Here is a 20191-nt window from a genome sequence, read left to right on the forward strand (position 1 = left end):
ACTAAACCAAAAAGAAAAAGATAACTAAAAAGTAAAATACAACAAAGGGGGCTTTTACAATAAATTGTACAGATCCAAAAGAGAAGTCAATTTAAGAGCGATCTTATTCTTAACTAATTTTAAAGATTTGTAGAAGAGTTTTACCTCATTCCACCACTGAATAAAGTTGGGTTTAGATTTAAACCATCTGCTCTTGTAAATCAGTGATTCTTGGGAATTTGGATAAAACAGGTTTTAATTTTCAAAAAAAAAAAAGTGTTTAATTACACCATCTGAATGTATATTATTATAGACCAAGGTCTTAGCTTTTCAGCAATGCACTGGTGTCACCTCCCCATTTTGTCTTTTTTTCATAAAATAGGCGTTTTACTTTTTAGCGTTTTACAACGTTTACTTTTTGCTTAAATCAAACAAAAAATGTTTTTTATTTAACAAATGTATTTTTGTATTAAAAGAGACTATTACTTTAATAACTCAGCAGCACTGACAAAATATATTGTAGGCCCCTATGCATATTTATTTAAAAAAATTAAAACTCCCTCTGACGGTGGTGACACTAATCTGACGGTGGTGACAGTGGCCTCATTACAACATAAAATTCCAAAATGTATACCACTCAAGTCAACGGCTTCTTGTTTAACAACTTTATTTAACTATTTGGTCCAACAAATAACAATCCTGAGCACTGTGATAAAACATTTTTCAAATATTTCAACACCGTCAGACAGAAAACCTGACGGTGGTGACATCTGACGGTGGTGACAAATATGGGGTTCCATTTGTGCCAAAAATAAGTCATCTGCTTTGTCCTTTGTACTATAGTTTTGTCTTTGTCCACAGTCATTGCCTACTTGTTCAGGTAAATCAGTAAATGTTGGCGTCTATGCTGTTCGTTGACGTCGTCTTAATCTGTTGCCCTTTAGTTTTTCTCTTTGTTGTTTTTGCTGTCGTCTTTATTGTTGTGTCGTCCTGTCATCTGAACTGTCGTCTAGTTCTGTCGTCCTGTCATCTGATCTCTCCACTTAACTATCGTTCTGTCATCTGCTCTGTCGTCTGTTATGTCATCTGCTCTGTCATCTGTTCTGTCGTCCTTATTGTCATCTGCTCTGACGTCATGTTCTGTCGTCTTGTTCTTGTCCTCACTGTTCAATACTGTTATCAGGTAATTTTGTCATAGCTATCGTTTATGTTTGAAAACGAGTGTGATGTGTAGACACAACATACCTGCCCATAGCTGTCAAAATAAAAGTCTTCATCTGTCAGTTTACGGAGGTATTCCTTTTTATCTAAATACATCTGTTTATCATTTGTTTCTTGTGGTAGTCTTTGTGGTAACTTTACTTTTTAGTGAGAAATGTGAATGGGTTATTTCAACAAAAAAAGGAACTTAGGATCAGAAGGAATTTTAACAAGTTTAAAATTATTGAACATCCTCCCAATAAACAGTTGTAATATAAAATTAGAGTTTTCATTTTATAATGGAAAAAGAATCTAAGAACATCACAGAATCAGTGCTCTCAGTAAAGGGTATCTTTACTGTCAAAAAAGTATAGTTTTACCAGTACATTTTTATGTCTCGCGATATGCCTAAATTGACGTCAGAGCAGATGACAATTAGGACGACAAAACAGATGACACAACAGACGACAGAACATGACGACAGAGCAGATGACAATTAGGACGACAGAACAGGCGACAGTACGGATGACATAATATGACGACAGAGCAGATGACAATAAGGACGAGAGAACAGATGACAGAACATGATGACAGAGCAGATGACATAACAGACGACAGAGCAGATGACATAACAGACGACAGAGCAGATGACAGAACGATAGTTAAGTGGAGAGATCAGATGACAGGACGACAGAACTAGACGACAGTTCAGATGACAGGACGACACAACAATAAAGACGACAGCAAAAACAACAAAGAGAAAAACTAAAGGACGACAGATTAAGACGACGTCAACGAACAGCATAGACGCTAACATTTACTGATTTACCTGAACAAGTAGGCAATGACTGTAGACAAAGACAAAACTATAGTACAAAGCAGACGACTTATTTTTGGCACAAATGGAACCCCATAACAAAAACCTACTATTTCCCATGATATGCATTAGTTGTTCACATTAGCCATCTTGTTTCCACTCTGTTGCTAGCTACTTCAGACTTGTTTTTAAAAAGTATACATTTATGTCATAATCAAATCTAATATTATTTATACAAAAGAGACGGTGTTGACATGTTATGGTTGCCACAGTAGCAGTGTCCAAAAATATGAACAAGTTTAAGAGAAAATAGCAAATTTACAGGAGCTTGGCTGATCTTGAAGCATGCAGTAGAGCTGAAGATTTGATAATGTGGTCCTCAGGAATGCAGTTGACCTTGTAGTTGCCTGATTTTATTGCTTTTTATAAATATCTGACGGTGGTGACGCATATGTGGGACACATTTTGTGCAACCAAAAATAATTGTAAATATTATTCAAAACACAGTGTTTGTAATTTTTGATACATATTACAATGTACTCTTTCATATAGTACAATTATTATTCAATTAAATGATTACCTTTTGCTTTTTTAATCAAGCTGAAATGATTATCTCCTATCTGAGGACAAGTGATTTTGTAGGCAATGGGCCAGATTTGATAATTAAATTAATACAAAATTAAAAGAAAACTATAAAAGAACCTTACATATGTGCAACTGACCCTCTGATTATAATCTTGATTCTTTTGATTTATGAAAATGTTCTTCATTTCCAACAGAATGAGCACTTTTCTTGTTGGGACATGTTTTTGCCAAATTTTCAAGAATCAGTGAAATAAAAAAAACTTTCCAAAACACAACAAGAAATTAACAACAAATTCAAAGTCTTTGTTTTTAAGAAAAATACCGAACCTGACTCCCACATTTTCCAAAATGTGTATCACAATTTTAACGAAAGTTCAAATTAAAATGACGAAGAAACAAGGCATCAACATTTCGCCTCAAAAAGGACCCCAATGTGAAGCCCTATATTCCGCCTGATAGAAATAATATGAATTCATTACCAATAATATGAATTAATTAATTACCAAAGAAACTGCGTATTTTTTAAATATAAATTCAAAAAAGCCTTATTGCTTCATCCTAAGTATTATCACAGAATTGCTTTAAGAGACATACGTATTGCAAACATTCTTAACTACCTATTTACGCGACGCGGCGCTGTCAGGACCTGAAAACATGGGATCGAAGAAGCATCGTAGGAGCCGATCGCGGTCCCGCTCTCGAGAAAAATCTCGTAGAAATGTCCGTTCGCGGTCGCCCGAGGAGAGACACGGACGAAACCCTTCTCCCGTGAAAGATTCTCGCAGACGAGGGCGGTCTAACAGCGGCGGCTCCAGGAGCAGCGGAGATTCCGCAGGCCCGAGCCGACACCGAGGGAGAGAGTCTGGCCACTCCAGCGACTCCGACCGCGATCACAGAGACAGAAGAGCACGATCACACGGAAGATCAAAAGACAGAGACAGGTACTTAAACCATAACAAACAAGACAATAATGTAAGAATTTCCGTTTATTTAACTAGTAGGAGGGTAGGGTTGCTAAAATTCTTGAAAAAAACAGTGAAAGTGTGTAGACTTGAGGTCAAAAAGTTTACATACATATCGCGGAATCTGCAAAATGTTAATTATTTGACCAAAATAAGAGAGATTATACAAAATGTATGCTGTTTTTAACTTAACGTTACTGACCTGGATAAGATATTTCACATAAAAGACGTTTGAAAAAATAAGTTACATTTATAAAAAAAATGACCCTTTTCAAAAGTTTACATACACTTGATTCTTACCTGTACGATCTGTGTTTTTTTTTTTTAGTGATGGTTGTTCATGAGTTTGTCCTGAACAGTTAAACTGCCCACTGTTCTTCTAAAAAAATCCTTCAGGTCCCACAAATTCTTTGGTTTTTCAGCATTTTGTATATTTGAACCGTTTCCAACAATGACTGTATGATTTTGAGATGCATCTTTTCACACTGAGGACAACTGAGGCGCTCATATCCAACTATTACAGAAGGTTCAAACTCTTACTGATGCTTCAGAAGGAAAAACAATGCATTCAGAGCCAGGGGTGAAAGCTTTTAACAGAATGAAGATGTGTATATTTTTCTTATTTTGCCTAAATATCACATTTTTTCATGTAGTACTGCCCTTCAGAAGCTACAGAAGATACTTACATGTTTCCCAGAGAACAAAATAAGTGAAATTTACCTGATATTCAAATTCAAAAAGTTTTGAAGCATCAGTGAGCGTTTAAACCTTCTGTAATAGTTCTCCAAAGTGTGAAAAGATAATCTTAAAGTCATAGGGCTAAAAATCATTAGGCGCGTTTCCATCGCAGATTTGCACAAAACTTTGGCGATAATTTATAAATGTCTATTAAAAAGTATTGCGAAACAACGGCATTTCCATTAACCTATGTAATGCGACTGAAACATAATTTATTCATCTCGCGATAAGTCGTGGCAACAGATTTTTGTGGGATTTGGGCTATATTTAATTGAATGTGACCTGTAAATGCAAAAGAAAAAAAAACAAAAAAACAAACGTTTCCATTGCTGTTTTGCGAAATAATCCTTTTTCGAATTGGCTGAAAAACCACCATGCAAGCATATTTTTGCGATATATGGTAGTTTTTGCGCAATTGATGCGTTTCCATAAGGCATATTTTTAATTTGCAATTTAGAGGGTAATGGAAACGCAGCTATTGTCATAAAGGGTTCAAATACACAAAAATGCTGGAAAACCAAAGAATTTGTGGGACCTGAAAGATTTTTCTGAAGAACAGCAGGTAATTTAACTGTTCAGGACAAACGAGGGACTCGTGAACAACTATCACTAAACAAAAAAAAAACCACAGCTGTGGATCATTCAAGTAACGAGACAGTATTAAAAATCAAGAGGATGTAAACTTTTGAATGGTGTCATTTTTATAAATTCAACTATTATTCTCTCTTGTGGACTACATGCAAACATCTGTTATGTGAAATATCTTATTCAGGTCAGTAGTAAATAAAAAATAAGCATTATGTATGATCCCTCTTGTTTTAGTAAATTAATTCTCATTTTGGAGATTCTGAAAGGGGGGGTGTAAACTTTTGACCTTAACTGTAGATGTCCTTTAAATTGTAGGATGGGGTTCATTTGCACAATTATGATCTCATTTGGAAATCTGTGGCATCGAAAAGATCACAATCCTCTTATTGCAAACATAACTATTTATTTATTTATTGTTTTAGCTCTTCAGGTGATAATCAGAAGAAACATCAGACAAAGAAGAAACACAAGGATGAAAAGAGCAGCAGGAGGAGGAGTAGAAGCACCTCACGTTCAAGCTCAGAGTCCAGCGTGGAGCGAAACAGAGCCAGAGATGAGAGGAGGAGACGACAGAGCAGGAGCTCCAGCCGGGAGAGACGGAGGGAGAATGAGCGAGAGGGGAGGAGGAGAAGAAGCGAAGAGAGGGATCGAGACAGACGTAGACGCTCCGAAACTAGATCCACGAGTTCCTCGAGCTCCTCCACCGACTCTGATCAGCAAGGGAAAACGACACAGGGAACGTCCTCTGCCAAAGAAGACAAGAAGAAACAGAAGGATATGATGAAGGCGCTGGAGACACCTGAGGAGAAGAGAGCTAGACGCCTGGCTAAGAAAGAGGCCAAAGAGAGGAAGAAGAGGGAGAAGATGGGCTGGAGTGAAGAGTACATGGGCTACACCAATGCAGACAACCCGTTTGGAGATAACAACTTGCTTGGCACCTTCAAATGGCAGAAGGTCAGAGAGACGTTTTGGATAGCAGAGGTTAAATATGGGATAATATTGCATTGGAAAGTCTGATGAAACTTACTGTGTTTGTTTGTTTCTCAGGCTCTGCAGAAGAAAGGCATCGGGCACTTGTCAGAAAAAAATCTGAAGGAGAGAAATAAACATATCCAGCAGGAAAACCGCAGGGAACTACAAAAGGTACTGAACATTTTAGAATTTTAAAACTAACTATGAAATACTATAAAAAAAGAGAAATATACTGGAAGATTTAAAAAGATAGTATATATTTGAAAAGCTCGCTTTTTATGTGTCAAGTACATGTCCAGTCAAAAGTTTTTGAACAGTAAGATAATGGTGTTTTTTTTTTAGAGAAGTCTCTTCTGCTCACCAAGCCTGCATTTATTTGATTTAAAATACAGCAACTGTAATATTGTGAAGTATTTTTTACTATTTTAAATAACTGTTTTATATTTAAATATGTAATCTATTCCTCTGATCAAAGCAAAATCTTTAGCATCATTACTTTAGTCTTTAGAAATCATTCTAATATGCTGATTTGCTGTTCAAGAAACATCTTTTGTTATTTTCAATATTTAAAACAGTTGAGTACATTTAAGGATTCTTTGATGAATAGAAAGATCCAAAGATCAGCATTTATCTATTAATACTTTTGTTTAGCCAGGAAGCTTTAAATTGTTCAAAAGTGATGAAGACATTTATAATGTTCCAAAAACTTGAAAATCTACTCAGCTGTTTTCAGCATCATAATAATATTAAAAAAGTTTTTTGAGCAGCAAATTAGAATATTATAATGATTTCTGAAGGGCCATGTGACTAGAGTAATGATGCTAAAAAAATCAGCTTTGAAATCACAGGAATAAATTACATCTAAAATATATTCAAATAGAGTTATTTAAAAAAAAAAAAAGAACATTATTGGAACATTATCGCATTGTGATTATGAAATTGAATTAGTATTTTTCTAAATTCTGTAGTATATCCTAAGTTTTTTGAAAGGATTTTGAAATTAAATAACTACATAACTTAATAAATTACAAAAAGGTATTTTTACTTTAGTTAATAGTAGGCACCATAAACTAAGTGATATGTTTAATTTCATTAGTCAACAAACAAACAATGATGTTTGTAAGGTCAGTAGTTCATGAACTTTATGACAAAAATATGACTTAAGAATTTGACAAGATATGATTCATGACATTCACAACTGTTGATTAATTTCTCTAGACATAATAAACATTACTGTATTTCTGTACCATATAAAATGTTTTATATATATATATGCTACAACCAAAATGCTTTCGTAAAAACTGGAGTGAACTAAAGGTGTGAGGTTTGTTTGTTCAGGTCAAGCAGCTGCGTCTGGAGAGAGAGCGGGAGAAATCCATGCGTGAGCAGGAGCTGGAGATGCTGCAGAGAGAGAAAGAGGCTGAACATTTCAAAACGTGGGCGGAACAGGAGGACAACTTTCACCTGCATCAGGCCAAACTGAGGTTAGGCTTTTTAGACGTGCAGTGTTTTCATACAAACGTGTGACTGGAAGATTTGTAACATGTTTCTATGATGTGATTGATGCAGGTCTAAGATCCGTATTCGTGATGGCCGAGCAAAGCCCATCGACCTTCTGGCTAAATACATCAGTGCTGAAGATGATGATCTCTCTGTGGAGATGCATGAACCATACACCTTCCTCAATGGACTCACCGTCACAGACATGGACGACCTGCTGGAGGACATCAAGGTGTGTGATGAGAGAGAATGCAACAGTCATTTTAACAATTGATTTGGTTGTCAGTTCAGGCTTTTTTTTTTTTTTTACAAAAAAATAGGATTATGTAAAGGAACAGTGTTTTGTTTAAATTAATATTTTGGTGAGCACAGTGTGTTTTAATGGCTGTGTTTCTGTCTGCAGGTGTACATGGAGCTGGAACAAGGCAAGAATGTGGATTTCTGGAGGGACATGACCACCATTACTGAAGACGAAATCAGCAAACTGCGCAAACTGGAAGCGTCAGGCAAAGGACCAGGTGATGTGATAACCTGCACTATGTATACTTTATAGTTGACGCTTTTTAAGGTTAATCTATTATTAAATAGTTTCTTTTTTAAATGTTAGATAAAGTACCAGGTTTTTGAATAGTATGTTTTTTTTAAGAAGTCTCTTTTGCTCACAAAGCCTGCATTTATTTGATCCAAGGTACAGCAAAAACAGTACAATTTTGAAATATTTTTACTATTTAAAATTGCTGTTTTTTTATTTGAATATATTTTATAATGTTATTTATTCCAGTGATTTCAAAGCTGACGTTTTAGCACTGCTGCTCAAAATAACATTTTTTATTATTATGTTGAAAACGGCTAAATAGAATTTTTTTCAGGGTTCTTTGATGAATAGTAAGTTTGGAAGAACAGCATTTATCTGAAATAGAAATCTTTTGTAACATGTTTCTATCATCACTTTATCAATTTAAAGCATCCTTGCTAAATAAAGGTATTTTTTTTAAATAATTTCTTACATTGAATGGTATAATGTAATTAGGGCTGGGCCGATAAACGATATCATATCGAATCGCGATAAAATTTATGTTAATAACGATGATAAGCTATAGACATTTTTTGCTCGATATGGATTAATCTAAGAGCCAATCACACAGCAGAAATATGCGACAGCGGCCAATCAGCGTGCAGCGTGCGTGTGCACGTCAAAGTACAAAGTTCATTTTCTACAGCACTTTGCGAAGCAACCTTACACCAGGACGACAAAAAAAAAGAGAGTGGAAGCAGCGACGAAAGAGAAACTAACCTAGGGTTATTATCCAAAGATGTTGAAGTTGTCGACAAAAAAAGGTAGCACGAATTCCGTAAGTGGTTTGACTATCTGAAAAGTGACTCTCAGCTCAGCTGAGAGTTTGGCGCGATTGTTAAAACTGAAACCGAAAGCAAAAAACGCACGCGCATTCAAAAGCCATTTTAATCCAACTTGTTTAGAGAGTGACTCCGCAATGCGCGCAAATTAGGCTACATGACATATCTAGGCTGTTATCAGCATGTAGACTATAATAGGTTGTGTATGTCTGTAGCTCTGTATCATGCTTGAAATATTCCGTCTCTATTTGCACTTTGAATAATGAGAGAGTAGCCTACTTTGATTATGGCTGAATTGTCTGCACTTAATACGATTAAGAAAGAGCTGTGTCGTAATTTTTTGATATTTATACTGTAGATTGTTTCAAAATGCAGTGGTTGCCTCTAATTTAAATAGCTCAACCTATATTAGAGAAAATAAACAATTGTGTTTATAATAATAAATAATAAAGAAATAAATAAATGTGTTACAAATTATGTTTTTACAATAATTTTATGTTCACATTTTGTACATTTACTCTCATTTACCATACTCTGTCACAACTTTTATTTTTTTTTTCATTTATTTTAGTAAGTTATTTTAATTTTTAAGGCCAAATCTGTAATCTGCTTTTGTTAATAAACTATACTTAAAAATGTAATTTAATGAATCCTTTAATTTTTGTGGCTTTAGTCATTGTTGGGATACTATTTTAAAGCTGGCAACATCAACAGCTTATATCGAAATATATATCGTCATCGTTCAATATGGGGAAAAATGATCGAGATTACATTTTTGCCATATCGCCCAGCCCTAAATGTAATGTTACAAAAGCTTTTTATTTCCGATAAATGCTGATCCTTTTCTATTCATCAAAGAATCCTAATAAAAAGATTTACTCAATTGTTTTAAATATTGATAATAATAAAAAAAAATATGTTTCTTGAACAGCAAATCAAAATATTATAATGGTTTCTGAATGATCATGTGAGTTATGATGCTAAAAATTCAACTTTTAAATCACAGGAATAAATTGCATTTTAAAATATATTCAAATAAAAAACAGTTATTTTAAAAATAAAAATATAAAAGTAAAACATTTTTTCACAAATGTACTTGTTTTTGCTGTACTTTATATTAAATAAATAATTGCTTGGAGAGCAGATGATACTTAAAAAAAACATTAAAAATCTTACTGTTCATAAACTTTTGACTGGTAGTGTATACAGTGCTGAACATTTTTTTTTTACTTATTTTATTTTATTTAAAGAAATTATTACCTATTTTCTGAATAGATACATTACATTGTCAGAAATGACAATAAAGACATTTACAATCTTACATAATTTGCTGTTCTTTCAAATTTTCTATTTAAAGAATCCTGAAAAAAAATTTTTTCCAAAATATATAGCAGTTCAACTGTTTTCAACATTGATATTAAGAATTATTTATTATCAGTATATTAAAATGATTTCTGAAGGATCATGTGAAACTGAAGTAATGATGCTGAAAAGCTAGCTTTGCATCACAGAAATAAATTACATACAAAACCGTTATTTTAAATTGTAATAATATTTCACAATTACTATTTTTACTGTATTTTTGATCAAATTAATGCAGCATATGTGACGGGATGGTGGCATATATATAATTTTTTTTTATTATACTGCAATTTTTTTAATATTGTTATTAGATTCATGAAACAATGCAAATTAAATATATATGTACTTCCTGAAAATGTTAGGAGACATTTAATTATTATGCAACTATAATTGTAATTTAGTAGTACATAACTCTCATCCATCTGTTGTTGGTGTCACATCAGGTGACCGTCGTGAGGGCATAAACACGTCCGTCAGCACAGATGTGCAGAGCGTGTTTAAAGGGAAGACGTACAGTCAGCTACAGGCTCTTTATATGAACATCGAGAATAAGATCCAGGCCGGAGGCTCCAACCTGGACATTGGCTACTGGGAGAGTCTCCTGCAGCAGGTGCGGGTCTACATGGCACGAGCCAGGTATGTATCAGACTAAAACTATCACAGGGCTTCTGAGGATTTTTAGTGTTCAGTGATGTCTTACCTCATGGGTCTGTGTGTGTGTTTGTGAAGACTGAGAGAACGGCATCAGGACGTCCTGCGGCAGAAGCTGTATAAACTCAAGCAGGAACAGGGTGTGGAGAGTGAACCGCTTTTCCCTATCATCAAAGAAGAGCCAGAGAATGAGCGACCAATGTGAGTGTTTGAACCTTTTGTAATAGTTGCAAATGAGTCCCTCAGTTGTCCTTAGTGTAAAAGATGGATCTCAAAATCATATAGTCATTGTTGGAAAGGGTTCAAATACACAAAAATGCTGAGAAACCAAAGCATTTGTGGGACCTGAAGGATTTTTCTGAAGAACAGCAGGCAGTTTAATTGTTCAGGACAAATGGGACTCATGAACAACCAGCACTAAACATTTTGCAGATTCTGCAAGGTGTATGTAAACTTTTGATCTTAATTTTATATATTTCAAAATCTCATCACAAATTGCTGAACAATTCAATTAAATGAATCACATTCTAAACATACCCAATGTGTGATTTGTCCATCCTGTTTCCCAGTAGCCCTACAGCGGCGGAGTCTGCAGATGAGGAGGCGGGCAGCTCTCAGCAAGCTGACGACAGAGACAGACGGACCAAGAGGCGGGATGGAGATGAGGGTGAGCGGTCTGGAAAGAGCAGTCCTGAGGAGAGGAAGAGAGGAGAGGGAGATGGAGACGGAGGGGAAGATGAGGCGGGAGAAAAGGATGAAGCACCGGAGGCCGTGTTAACAGAGGAGGATTTGATCCAGCAGAGTCAGGCGGAGTACGACTCTGGACGCTACAGTCCCACGCTCCTACAGCCCTCAGAGCTGCCGCTGGACACGCACATCATCAATGTGGAAGAGGATCTGCAGAGACTTCATCTGGCCCGGAGACAGCTGCAGGTGACCGGTGCGTATCGCTTTGTTGCTTTATATACCATAGTGAAATTACACACACCACATGCAAGATTTCACTACTAGAGGTACAGCAGGAAAAGAGTAAAATATGAACTTTTAAAGTTGAAAATAATGTGCATTTTTATTTCATAGATAATGTATAGAAAGGTTTTTAAAAATGACATCTACATACACTTGATTCTTAATACTGTGACCCACAACGACCCACAGCTGTTTTTTGTTTAGTGATAGATGTTTATGAACAGTTAAACTGCCTGCTGTTCCTAAAAAAATCCTTCAGGTAACAAATTCTTTGGTTTTTCAGCATTTTATGTGTTTGAACCCTTTCCAATAATGACTGTATGATTTTGAGATCCCTGTTTTCACACTGAGGACAACTGAGGGACTCAAATGCAACTATTACAGAAGGTTCAAACTCTTACTGATGCTTCAGAAGGAAACACGATGCATTAAAACTGTAATCGAAATTTAACCTAATTGAAATTAGGATGTGTACATTTTTCTTATTTTCTTTGATTTTAAGTATAATTTTTTTTCCATTTAGTACTGCCCTTCAGAAGCTACAGTACAGAAGATAGTTACATGTTTCCCAGAAGACAAAATAAGTTAAATTTGCTCTGATCTTCAAATTCAAAAAGTTTTCACCCCCTGGCTCTTAATGCATCGTGTTTCCAGGAGCATCAGTGAGTGTTTGAACCTTCTGTAATAGTTGCATATGAGTCCCTCAGTTCTTCAGTGTGAAAAGATGGATCTCAAAATCATACAGTCACTGGAAAGGGTTCAAATACACAAAAATGCTGAAAAAACTAAGATTTTTCTGTAGTTGTTTAACTGTTTAAGACAAACAGTGGACTCACGAACAACTATCACTAAACCAAAAAACACAGCTGTAGATCATTCAGGTAACAACACAATATTAAGAATCAAGTGTATGTAAACTTTTGAATGGGGTAATACCAATATAAATGTAACTATTTTATCTTGTGGACTATATCTATATCTATCTTTTATGTGAAATATCTTATTCAGGTCAATACTAAATAAACAATACCATGCCTTTTGTATGATTATTTTGGTAAAGTAATTAACATTTTGCAGATTTTGCAAGGTGTATGTTAACTTTTGACTTCAACTGTATAGATTAAAAAAACAAACATGTAATTTATATTTTGGCCACTGGGAGGTGCATTACACTTTTTATCCTTTTTGATAGTAACAAACCCTACTAAAGTAATGAAAAAGACAGGAAATAGACTCAGGGATGCACTTAAATTAGCCTAAAGTTTACTTTAAGTTTGTGAGTATGACAAAATTTGAAGAGAAGGTTTTAAATTCTTCCTTTGGAGAAATACAGAAAAATTTACTCAGTGAGATACCTTAAAAATTCATCCTTAAAGGCCTCCATTCTAATAGTCTGATGGTTACAGAAGAACATGTTTAGCTTTTAATATTTTTAGGTTTCCATCTAAAGTTGCAAATTTAACAAACTAACTTTCTCTTCCTGAGAAACTAGTGAAAGTATCAATAATAAATATGTTATTAAATAAGAATTCCATCCAGGGTCTCAATTTACTTAAAAAAAAAAAAGTTGATGGAAAGCAAGTTCTGGAAAAAAAAAAAAGAATGTGTCAAAGTGAATAATGAGGTTGTTTCGTCACCCTGTATTTATAGATAATTATTAAAAATCTTGTCAGCTAATTGGAAACAGTAATCTCAAATTATGTGACTGTAAAGATTCTTTACTGTTAAGAACACACAGCTAGTTTAGCAAGAGTCTACATTTGCTGTCTGTTAAGATTTACTCATGCTAATTTTAACTTTCATTGTCTTTTCTTGAACAGGTGATGCAAATGAAAGCGCCGAAGATGCATTTGTGCGTCGTGCTAAAGAAGGCATGAGCAGCGACGAGGCCCAGTTCAGCGTTGAAATGCCTTTGACTGGAAAAATGTACCTGTGGGCCGACAAATACCGCCCGCGTAAGCCTCGCTTCTTCAACCGTGTCCACACCGGCTTTGAGTGGAACAAATACAACCAGACGCATTACGACTTCGACAACCCTCCGCCCAAGATCGTCCAAGGCTACAAGTTCAACATCTTCTACCCCGATCTTATCGACAAGCGTTCGACTCCACAGTACTTCCTCGAGCCCTGTCCTGATAACAAAGACTTTGGGATTTTGCGCTTCCACGCCGGACCACCATACGAGGATATTGCGTTTAAGATCGTGAACCGCGAATGGGAATATTCCCATCGGCATGGTTTCCGCTGCCAGTTCGCCAATGGAATCTTTCAGCTGTGGTTCCACTTCAAACGATACCGATATAGACGATGAAGAGGATGAGGTTGAGGTTGTATTAGCAAAGTTTTGATTAATGGGAACAGTGACCTTTCATCTTCAAGTGCTGTAATATTGGTGTAAATCTAGAAAAAGTAGTGCAAACTATGATTGATGCCTTTAGCATCTCCCGTTAGTGGAAGAACAAGTTTTCAACATGATAGACCTAAATATGTGAACATGACCTTGTTGAAAATCCTGTTTTGTACATTTTCTGGTTTGCAGGCACTTAGCTTGCATTTGATTCCTTTTTTAAACTGTGTTTGTTGGTTGAGCTTGAAAAATGCTATTCTTGTACTATTTGTTTTTGAGATGATACATTAAAAATGGTTTATAGTCATCACTTGTGCTCATTTTTGAAACATTTTTAGACATTTAATTTGTTCATTGGAATGGCATTTAAAAAAATACATTTTATGTACAAGGATGGTATTAAAGTTAAAATTGTTTCTGCATTACATTCATATTAAAAAAACTAAGCAACAAACCGCATTACACTACGAGTCTAAGATGCAGTCATTTGACACTAGTCTTGGCTTCTTGAAGAGACAGGAAGTTCATTCTTGTCCATGTGGAATTGCCTTTAAAGGCAACATACTTGGATTGAAGCAACAACCACGGCAGGTTTTAACAAGACAGCATGTCTCACTTTTTTGTACCTAAAACAGGAACACAACCATTACAAATGTCTAAAGAAAGAGACTTCAGACTTCAGGGATTTTTTTAAATCAGTCCACCTGGAAACAAAATCATGTTTAAATATTCACTTTTGAGCAAGAACTAATCACTTGTTTTGATTCAGAGTTTGTGGCAAAAGTTTGTTTTGTAGCAAGTTAGCTATATTCACAAGCTGAACTTTATTTTCACCATGTAACACCATGTCTACGTGGGATGCGACAGCTAAAGTCTGTCTACAATGAATGGACACCATAAAGCGATCTTGCCAATCATTTGAACTTTGAGCGAGGACGTCATAAATGGGGCAGCAGTTTAACGTTGGGTTGGGCATTTGTCGTGTGGTGCGGCGCCACATTCAGTGTAGATGGCGTCACAGATTATAATGAGTTCTATAGTATTTTGACGCGCCGCTTGCGTCCAGTGCAGACACGGTGTGACACGTGTCTACAATGGATTCAAACTGCACAGTGCGACACGAAAAAATACTATCCACCTATTTTTACCATAAGAGTGGGCGTGGCCATTTGTACATTTTATGGGTCTGGCTTCCGGTCTCATCCGTCTAACTATTTTTAGCTGTACAAAACAGCTTGTTTTGCCGGTTGATGTTGTGAATTGGTGTGTCCTACCATATTATTTTACTGTATTATCTTAATTATGAGCACTGTGGTTTGTAGTGTTAGTTCAGTGTCCTTATTTTGCAATTCTATTGTTAAGTCTGACGTCACGTGTCACCGTTTCCGAGTCCAAACGCTGTATCAGATGCCACGAGAAAACAACAAACAGAGCTAATATATACTTACAATGTTATATAATACAACCAAAAAGAAGTTATAATCCTCCCCTTTAACTCCATTACGAAATCTCAGATCACCAGACAATGAAAATATACATATAAATAAATGCATTTAAAAATTATTTGTGTTTGGGACACTGAGTACAGATACTGTAGCTTACACTGCAAGTTTGAAAACTTTTAGCTTAAATGTTTAATAGGAATAAACAGTGCTCATAAACGGACGTTGATATAGTATTCTCAAGGGAAATAAAATGAGGCTTGGACCCAGAAACAGCGTTCGTTGGACATGCATTATCATCACTAAAGCATGGGTCCATGTTCCATGAAGATATTTTGTAAATTTCCTACCATAAATATATCAAAAATTAAGTTTTAATTGGTAATATGCATTGCTAAGAACTTCATTTGGACAATTCTGCACCCTCAGATTGCAGATTTTTAGCTTTATCTGAGTCAAATATTGTCCTACCATACATCAATGCAAAGCCTATTTATTCAGCTTCAAAGACTAAAGGTTACGCATAAAAACAATAAGTGGTCATACTGCCAAGTGTAATTCTGCTTTAAATTGTTGTTTTTCTAAAAAAAAAAATATTAAAATGTTGTAATTTTATTGCATTTTTGTTTTTTTCTGAGCAGAAAATAAATATCATACATTTTTTCCCTAATTTACAGAAGACACCCACTAAAATATCATTCAGTGTAACAATCTTGTCAGACATATTTACAATAAAATCAATTTCTGACATAATATATTAAAAGACAAATTACTTTCACCCCAAATCCTAATTAGTTCTAATTCTTCATTTTTTAAATTTGCCACTATCCTAGGTTTTGCCCATTTGTCAGTAAGAATTGAGTTTGAGTTTTACTCATTTACAACACAATACAATTTTATATGCTCCCTTATTCTTTTATATATTTTAATATGTACAAGTAAAAATAAGCACGTTGTTTGAATTCTTACAGAAATATTGTGTTAAACTGAATGACAATGTATCATAATTTCAAACAAATTTTGACATTTATTGCTCAAAAACTTATTTGAAATCTTAAAAGTAGACACATTTAATGTGCTTTCTATGGACATAAAATCACTTTTGTAAATTTCTTTTGACGTGGATATCTTAACCTCTTTGACCCAAATATATGACTGCTTTTGTGGTCCAGAGTCACAAATGGTTATTACTGTTATACTTATCTTTATAGTTATCATTCTTGGTGTCACTTTAAGGTGTACTATTGTGGTGTATTCTATATTTATTTCACATGAACCACACATAGAAACACATGACGGTCATTTCCTATAAGTCTATATTGCACCTTTTCAATACCCACACTTGCGGTCTTTGCATTGAACCAATTCCCTATTTCGACGATTATACCTTCTTATTTCCTGTATTTGGCCTACATGTTCAATTGGTATCCACAAATCAACCACAATTTGATCACAAATGTACACAGAGCTTTTGATAATCAGATAGGACACACTGACAACACAGCACTTTCAAATTGCAATTTACACAGTTGTTCAATACTTTGCTATTTAAAATAAACTTCAAAATATCTGTTCATTAGTTCAAGTGCAAGTGTGGGTATTGGTACAGGCTCTATGAATGGAAAAAGCTAAATGTGCAATATGATTGCAGTAGTAAGTCATGCCTTATAAATAAAACAGCCATATGCCAATTGGTAAAGTTGTTGTATTAGAATGAAGACGCTCCGGTCCACACAAACACTCGCTTAGCATATGTTAAAGTAACATTATAACACTATATGGTAACACTTTATAATAACTGCACACTATGAATCATAAGTTAAGCATTAGTAAATAGTCAATTCATCCTTTAATAAAGCATTGTTCCAACATTAATCCTGCTGTAATTCATGATTAAGTCAGGTAGTTATAAAACATTTAGTAGTTGCCAGCCATCTATTTTTGTGACTGTGAGCTCATCTAAAGTGAGGACTGTTTATAGCTTGTAAAGCATTTACAAAGGAGATTTAAAGGTTCATTTTTCTTCCAAACGAAACACAAAGGGATACAGAACACAGAAATATTTTTTCAAGATGGAAAAAGTAAAACTGTACAACTGTACACTTGATAAAAAAAATAAAAAAAATAATTTCATATTAAAAAAATTGAGTTTACAGTCGTACATTCTTTTTTTTTTTCATCTTTAAATAAATATATATCTTCTGTTTGTTTATTTTTTTCTGTTAGGAAGATAACTGAGCCTTTAAATCTTCTTTGTAACTGATATGCTTATAAATCAAGAACAAATTTATAGCTTTATAAACTGCTTACTAGTTGGGACAATGCTTTATAAAGGATGAACTAACTGTTTACTAATGCTAAATGATTTATAGTGTGCAGTTATTATAAAGTGTTACCCACTATTTTAATGAATGAAATGGCATTTAGGAGGCAGTTCATGTTAGAAATGTGAATTGCCAAGCAGTTTTTAAAGATTTCATTATTTCCCCATTCAAGTAGATAGGAGTTTGCATGACTAAAATAGCTGCCCAACGGCATTGCAAAAATGGCCACCAAGTGGTTTGACTGTCCTTGAAAAGTATTCTGGTGATCCTCGTCCAAAGTAAGCTGCAAAGTCTTTTTTTTGGCCATTGGACATGTTGGCGTACAATGGTTGGACAGTGAAATTTAGAAATGAAGGTAAAGATTCATCAAGAACAAAAAGTGGGTCACAGCAGTTTAGTCAAGAGAAGCCAGTCCCAGTGGACTCGGTCGGCATATAAATGCAAAATTAGCTGCAATTAGCAAGTCTGTGCTTAAAATGCTTAAAAACAATCTCATATCTCTGATTCATCGTCTATGTATTTCAATGAGATCTGACCTGAGGACCCAACAGTGGTTGAGAGTCTGTCCATTTCTCTAGAGCTGGAAAACCTCTGGTCGTTCATGTGGTTGTTGTTGCTGTTCAAGTTCACCGTTGTTGATGCCAGTTTACGTTCTTGAGGCTGGTTCACATACGGACCTTCCTCACATGTGTCCTGTACCCTCCTGTGGCAAAACGGCAAAGGTAAATGCCCCCTGTACATATTCCAAATGACTAGCATTGCTAGAATTAGTGACAACACCACCACCACGGCCACCAGCGTGTTTTCTTTTTCCTTAACGTCATGGAGTAACGCCGTAGTCCCGGATGCTGACCACATTTTTAGATCATATGCTATGTGCTGGGTTGTGTAATTCCGCTCTACAGAGCTGCAGGTGTAGTGGCCGCTGGCGTCTGCGGAGGAGTTGAAGATCATCAGGCTGTCGGAGAGGATCTGGAAGCTGTTTGACGCTTCGATCAGTTTCCCGTTTAGGTGCCACTGAACCTGTGCCAGGTTGGAATAAGGCTGGCACCACAGCTTCACGGTATTGCCGTGGAAAAACGAGATGCTGACGGACTTACTGTTATCTGTAACACAAGGTCTAGATGTAACTTTAAGTGTTTCTACCAGAACATACACTACCAGTCAAAAGTTTTTGAATGGTGAGATTTTTAATGTTTTTTTTAAAGAAGTCTCTTATGCTCACCAAGCCTGCATTTATTTGACTCAAAGTACAGCAAAAAACAGTAAAAGTTTTCTTGTTTAATACAGTTTAAAATTGTGATTTCAAAGCTATTTTATTTTTTTGCATTATTACTCCAGTCACACGATTCTTCAGAAATCATTCTAATATTCAGATTTGCTGCTGAAAAAAAAACCCATTTATTATTATTATGTTGAAAACAGCTGAGTGGATTTTTTCTTTAGGTTTTTTTGATAAACAGAAAGTTCCCAAGAACAGCATTTATCTGAAATAGAAATCTTTTGTTACATTATAAATGTCTTTATAATCACTTTGAATCAATTTAAAGCATCCTTTAAATAAAAGTACCCATTTCTATAATTTTCTAACCCTAATGTATAGTGTTTAATGTTACCAAAGCTTTTTATTTTGGATAAATGCTGATCTCTGGATCTTTCTATTCATCAAAGAATCCTGAAAACAAATTACTTTTTAAATATTAACAATAATAATAAATGTTTTTTGAACAGCAAACAGCATATTAGAATGATTTCTGAAGGATCATGTGACTGGAGTAATGATGCTGAAAATGAAGCTTTGATCACAGGAATAAATTATATTCAAATAGAAAGCAGTTATTTTAAATAGTAAAATTATTTCACAATATTACTGTTTTTTCTGAATTTTAGATCAAATAAATGCAGGCGTGGTGAGCAGAAAATAATTATTTAAAAAACATTGAAATCTTACTGTTCAAAAACTGGTATAGTGTATAATATGAATACTCTTGGATATAATACAAGTACCTGGTTTTGGACATAGGTTGGCGTCACCAACACTTAAACTCTGAATCACTGTGCTGTGGAAAAATTTATATTACAACAATCAGCAAGCATCATTACAAAAGTTTGGATTAAAAACACATTTTTGCAGATTTTCCTGTAAAATTTCCAATACCATAAGGTGTGCAGATATTTTACTTTCGAGAATTAGCTGAATTACAAAAACCTCAAATGGCAATTTTGTTACACTTTAGTTCAGGGACCAATTCAATGAACTAGTTGCTTATTAGCAAGCATATTACATATTACAACATTACGTTTGGCTGTTTATTAGTGCTTACAAAGCATATATGCATATATACTCCATACCCTAACTTAACAAATACCTTACAAATTATTAATAAGCAGCAAACTCA

The 20191-nt window shown here is 34.9% G+C and overlaps 2 protein-coding genes across 3 annotated transcripts in view; one reads left to right on the forward strand and one right to left on the reverse strand.

The window, feature by feature from the left end:
• Positions 1-3235: 3235 nt before the first annotated feature.
• cactin lies at positions 3236-14333 on the forward strand. Of its 2 annotated transcripts, none has more exons than XM_073848793.1 (10): positions 3236-3522; positions 5292-5823; positions 5917-6012; positions 7180-7325; positions 7411-7573; positions 7745-7859; positions 10503-10695; positions 10789-10911; positions 11280-11650; positions 13500-14333. In XM_073848793.1, exons 1-10 carry the CDS (start codon positions 3236-3238, stop codon positions 13988-13990), a joined length of 2517 nt encoding a protein of 838 aa, XP_073704894.1. In that variant the 3' UTR covers positions 13991-14333. The 2 variants fall into 2 exon arrangements, with proteins under 2 accessions (XP_073704894.1, XP_073704896.1); XM_073848795.1 differs by having other exon boundaries at positions 11283-11650.
• Positions 14334-16076: 1743 nt separating this feature from the next.
• The window catches only part of sema4e (semaphorin 4e), a 25256-nt gene continuing 21141 nt past the window's right edge, over positions 16077-20191 (reverse strand). The window contains exons 14-15 of the mRNA XM_073848574.1: positions 19800-19852; positions 16077-18898 (exon numbers count right to left, since the gene is read on the reverse strand). Of these exons, the coding sequence (XP_073704675.1) occupies positions 18285-18898; positions 19800-19852 (667 nt within the window). The 3' untranslated portion in view covers positions 16077-18284. The remainder of the gene's footprint in view (positions 18899-19799; positions 19853-20191) is intronic.

Source organism: Garra rufa, chromosome 10 (genome assembly GCF_049309525.1).
Source record: "Garra rufa chromosome 10, GarRuf1.0, whole genome shotgun sequence".
NCBI classification, from domain to species: domain Eukaryota; kingdom Metazoa; phylum Chordata; class Actinopteri; order Cypriniformes; family Cyprinidae; genus Garra; species Garra rufa.

Coding starts and splice junctions, on each gene's coding strand:
- cactin (XM_073848793.1), top strand. CDS start 3,236: ATGGGATCGAAGAAGCATCGTAGGAGCCGATCGCGGTCCCGCTCTCGA. Junction 7,574..7,744: donor ACCTGCTGGAGGACATCAAG/GTGTGTGATGAG, acceptor TTCTGTCTGCAG/GTGTACATGGAGCTGGAACA. Junction 10,696..10,788: donor GTCTACATGGCACGAGCCAG/GTATGTATCAGA, acceptor GTGTTTGTGAAG/ACTGAGAGAACGGCATCAGG.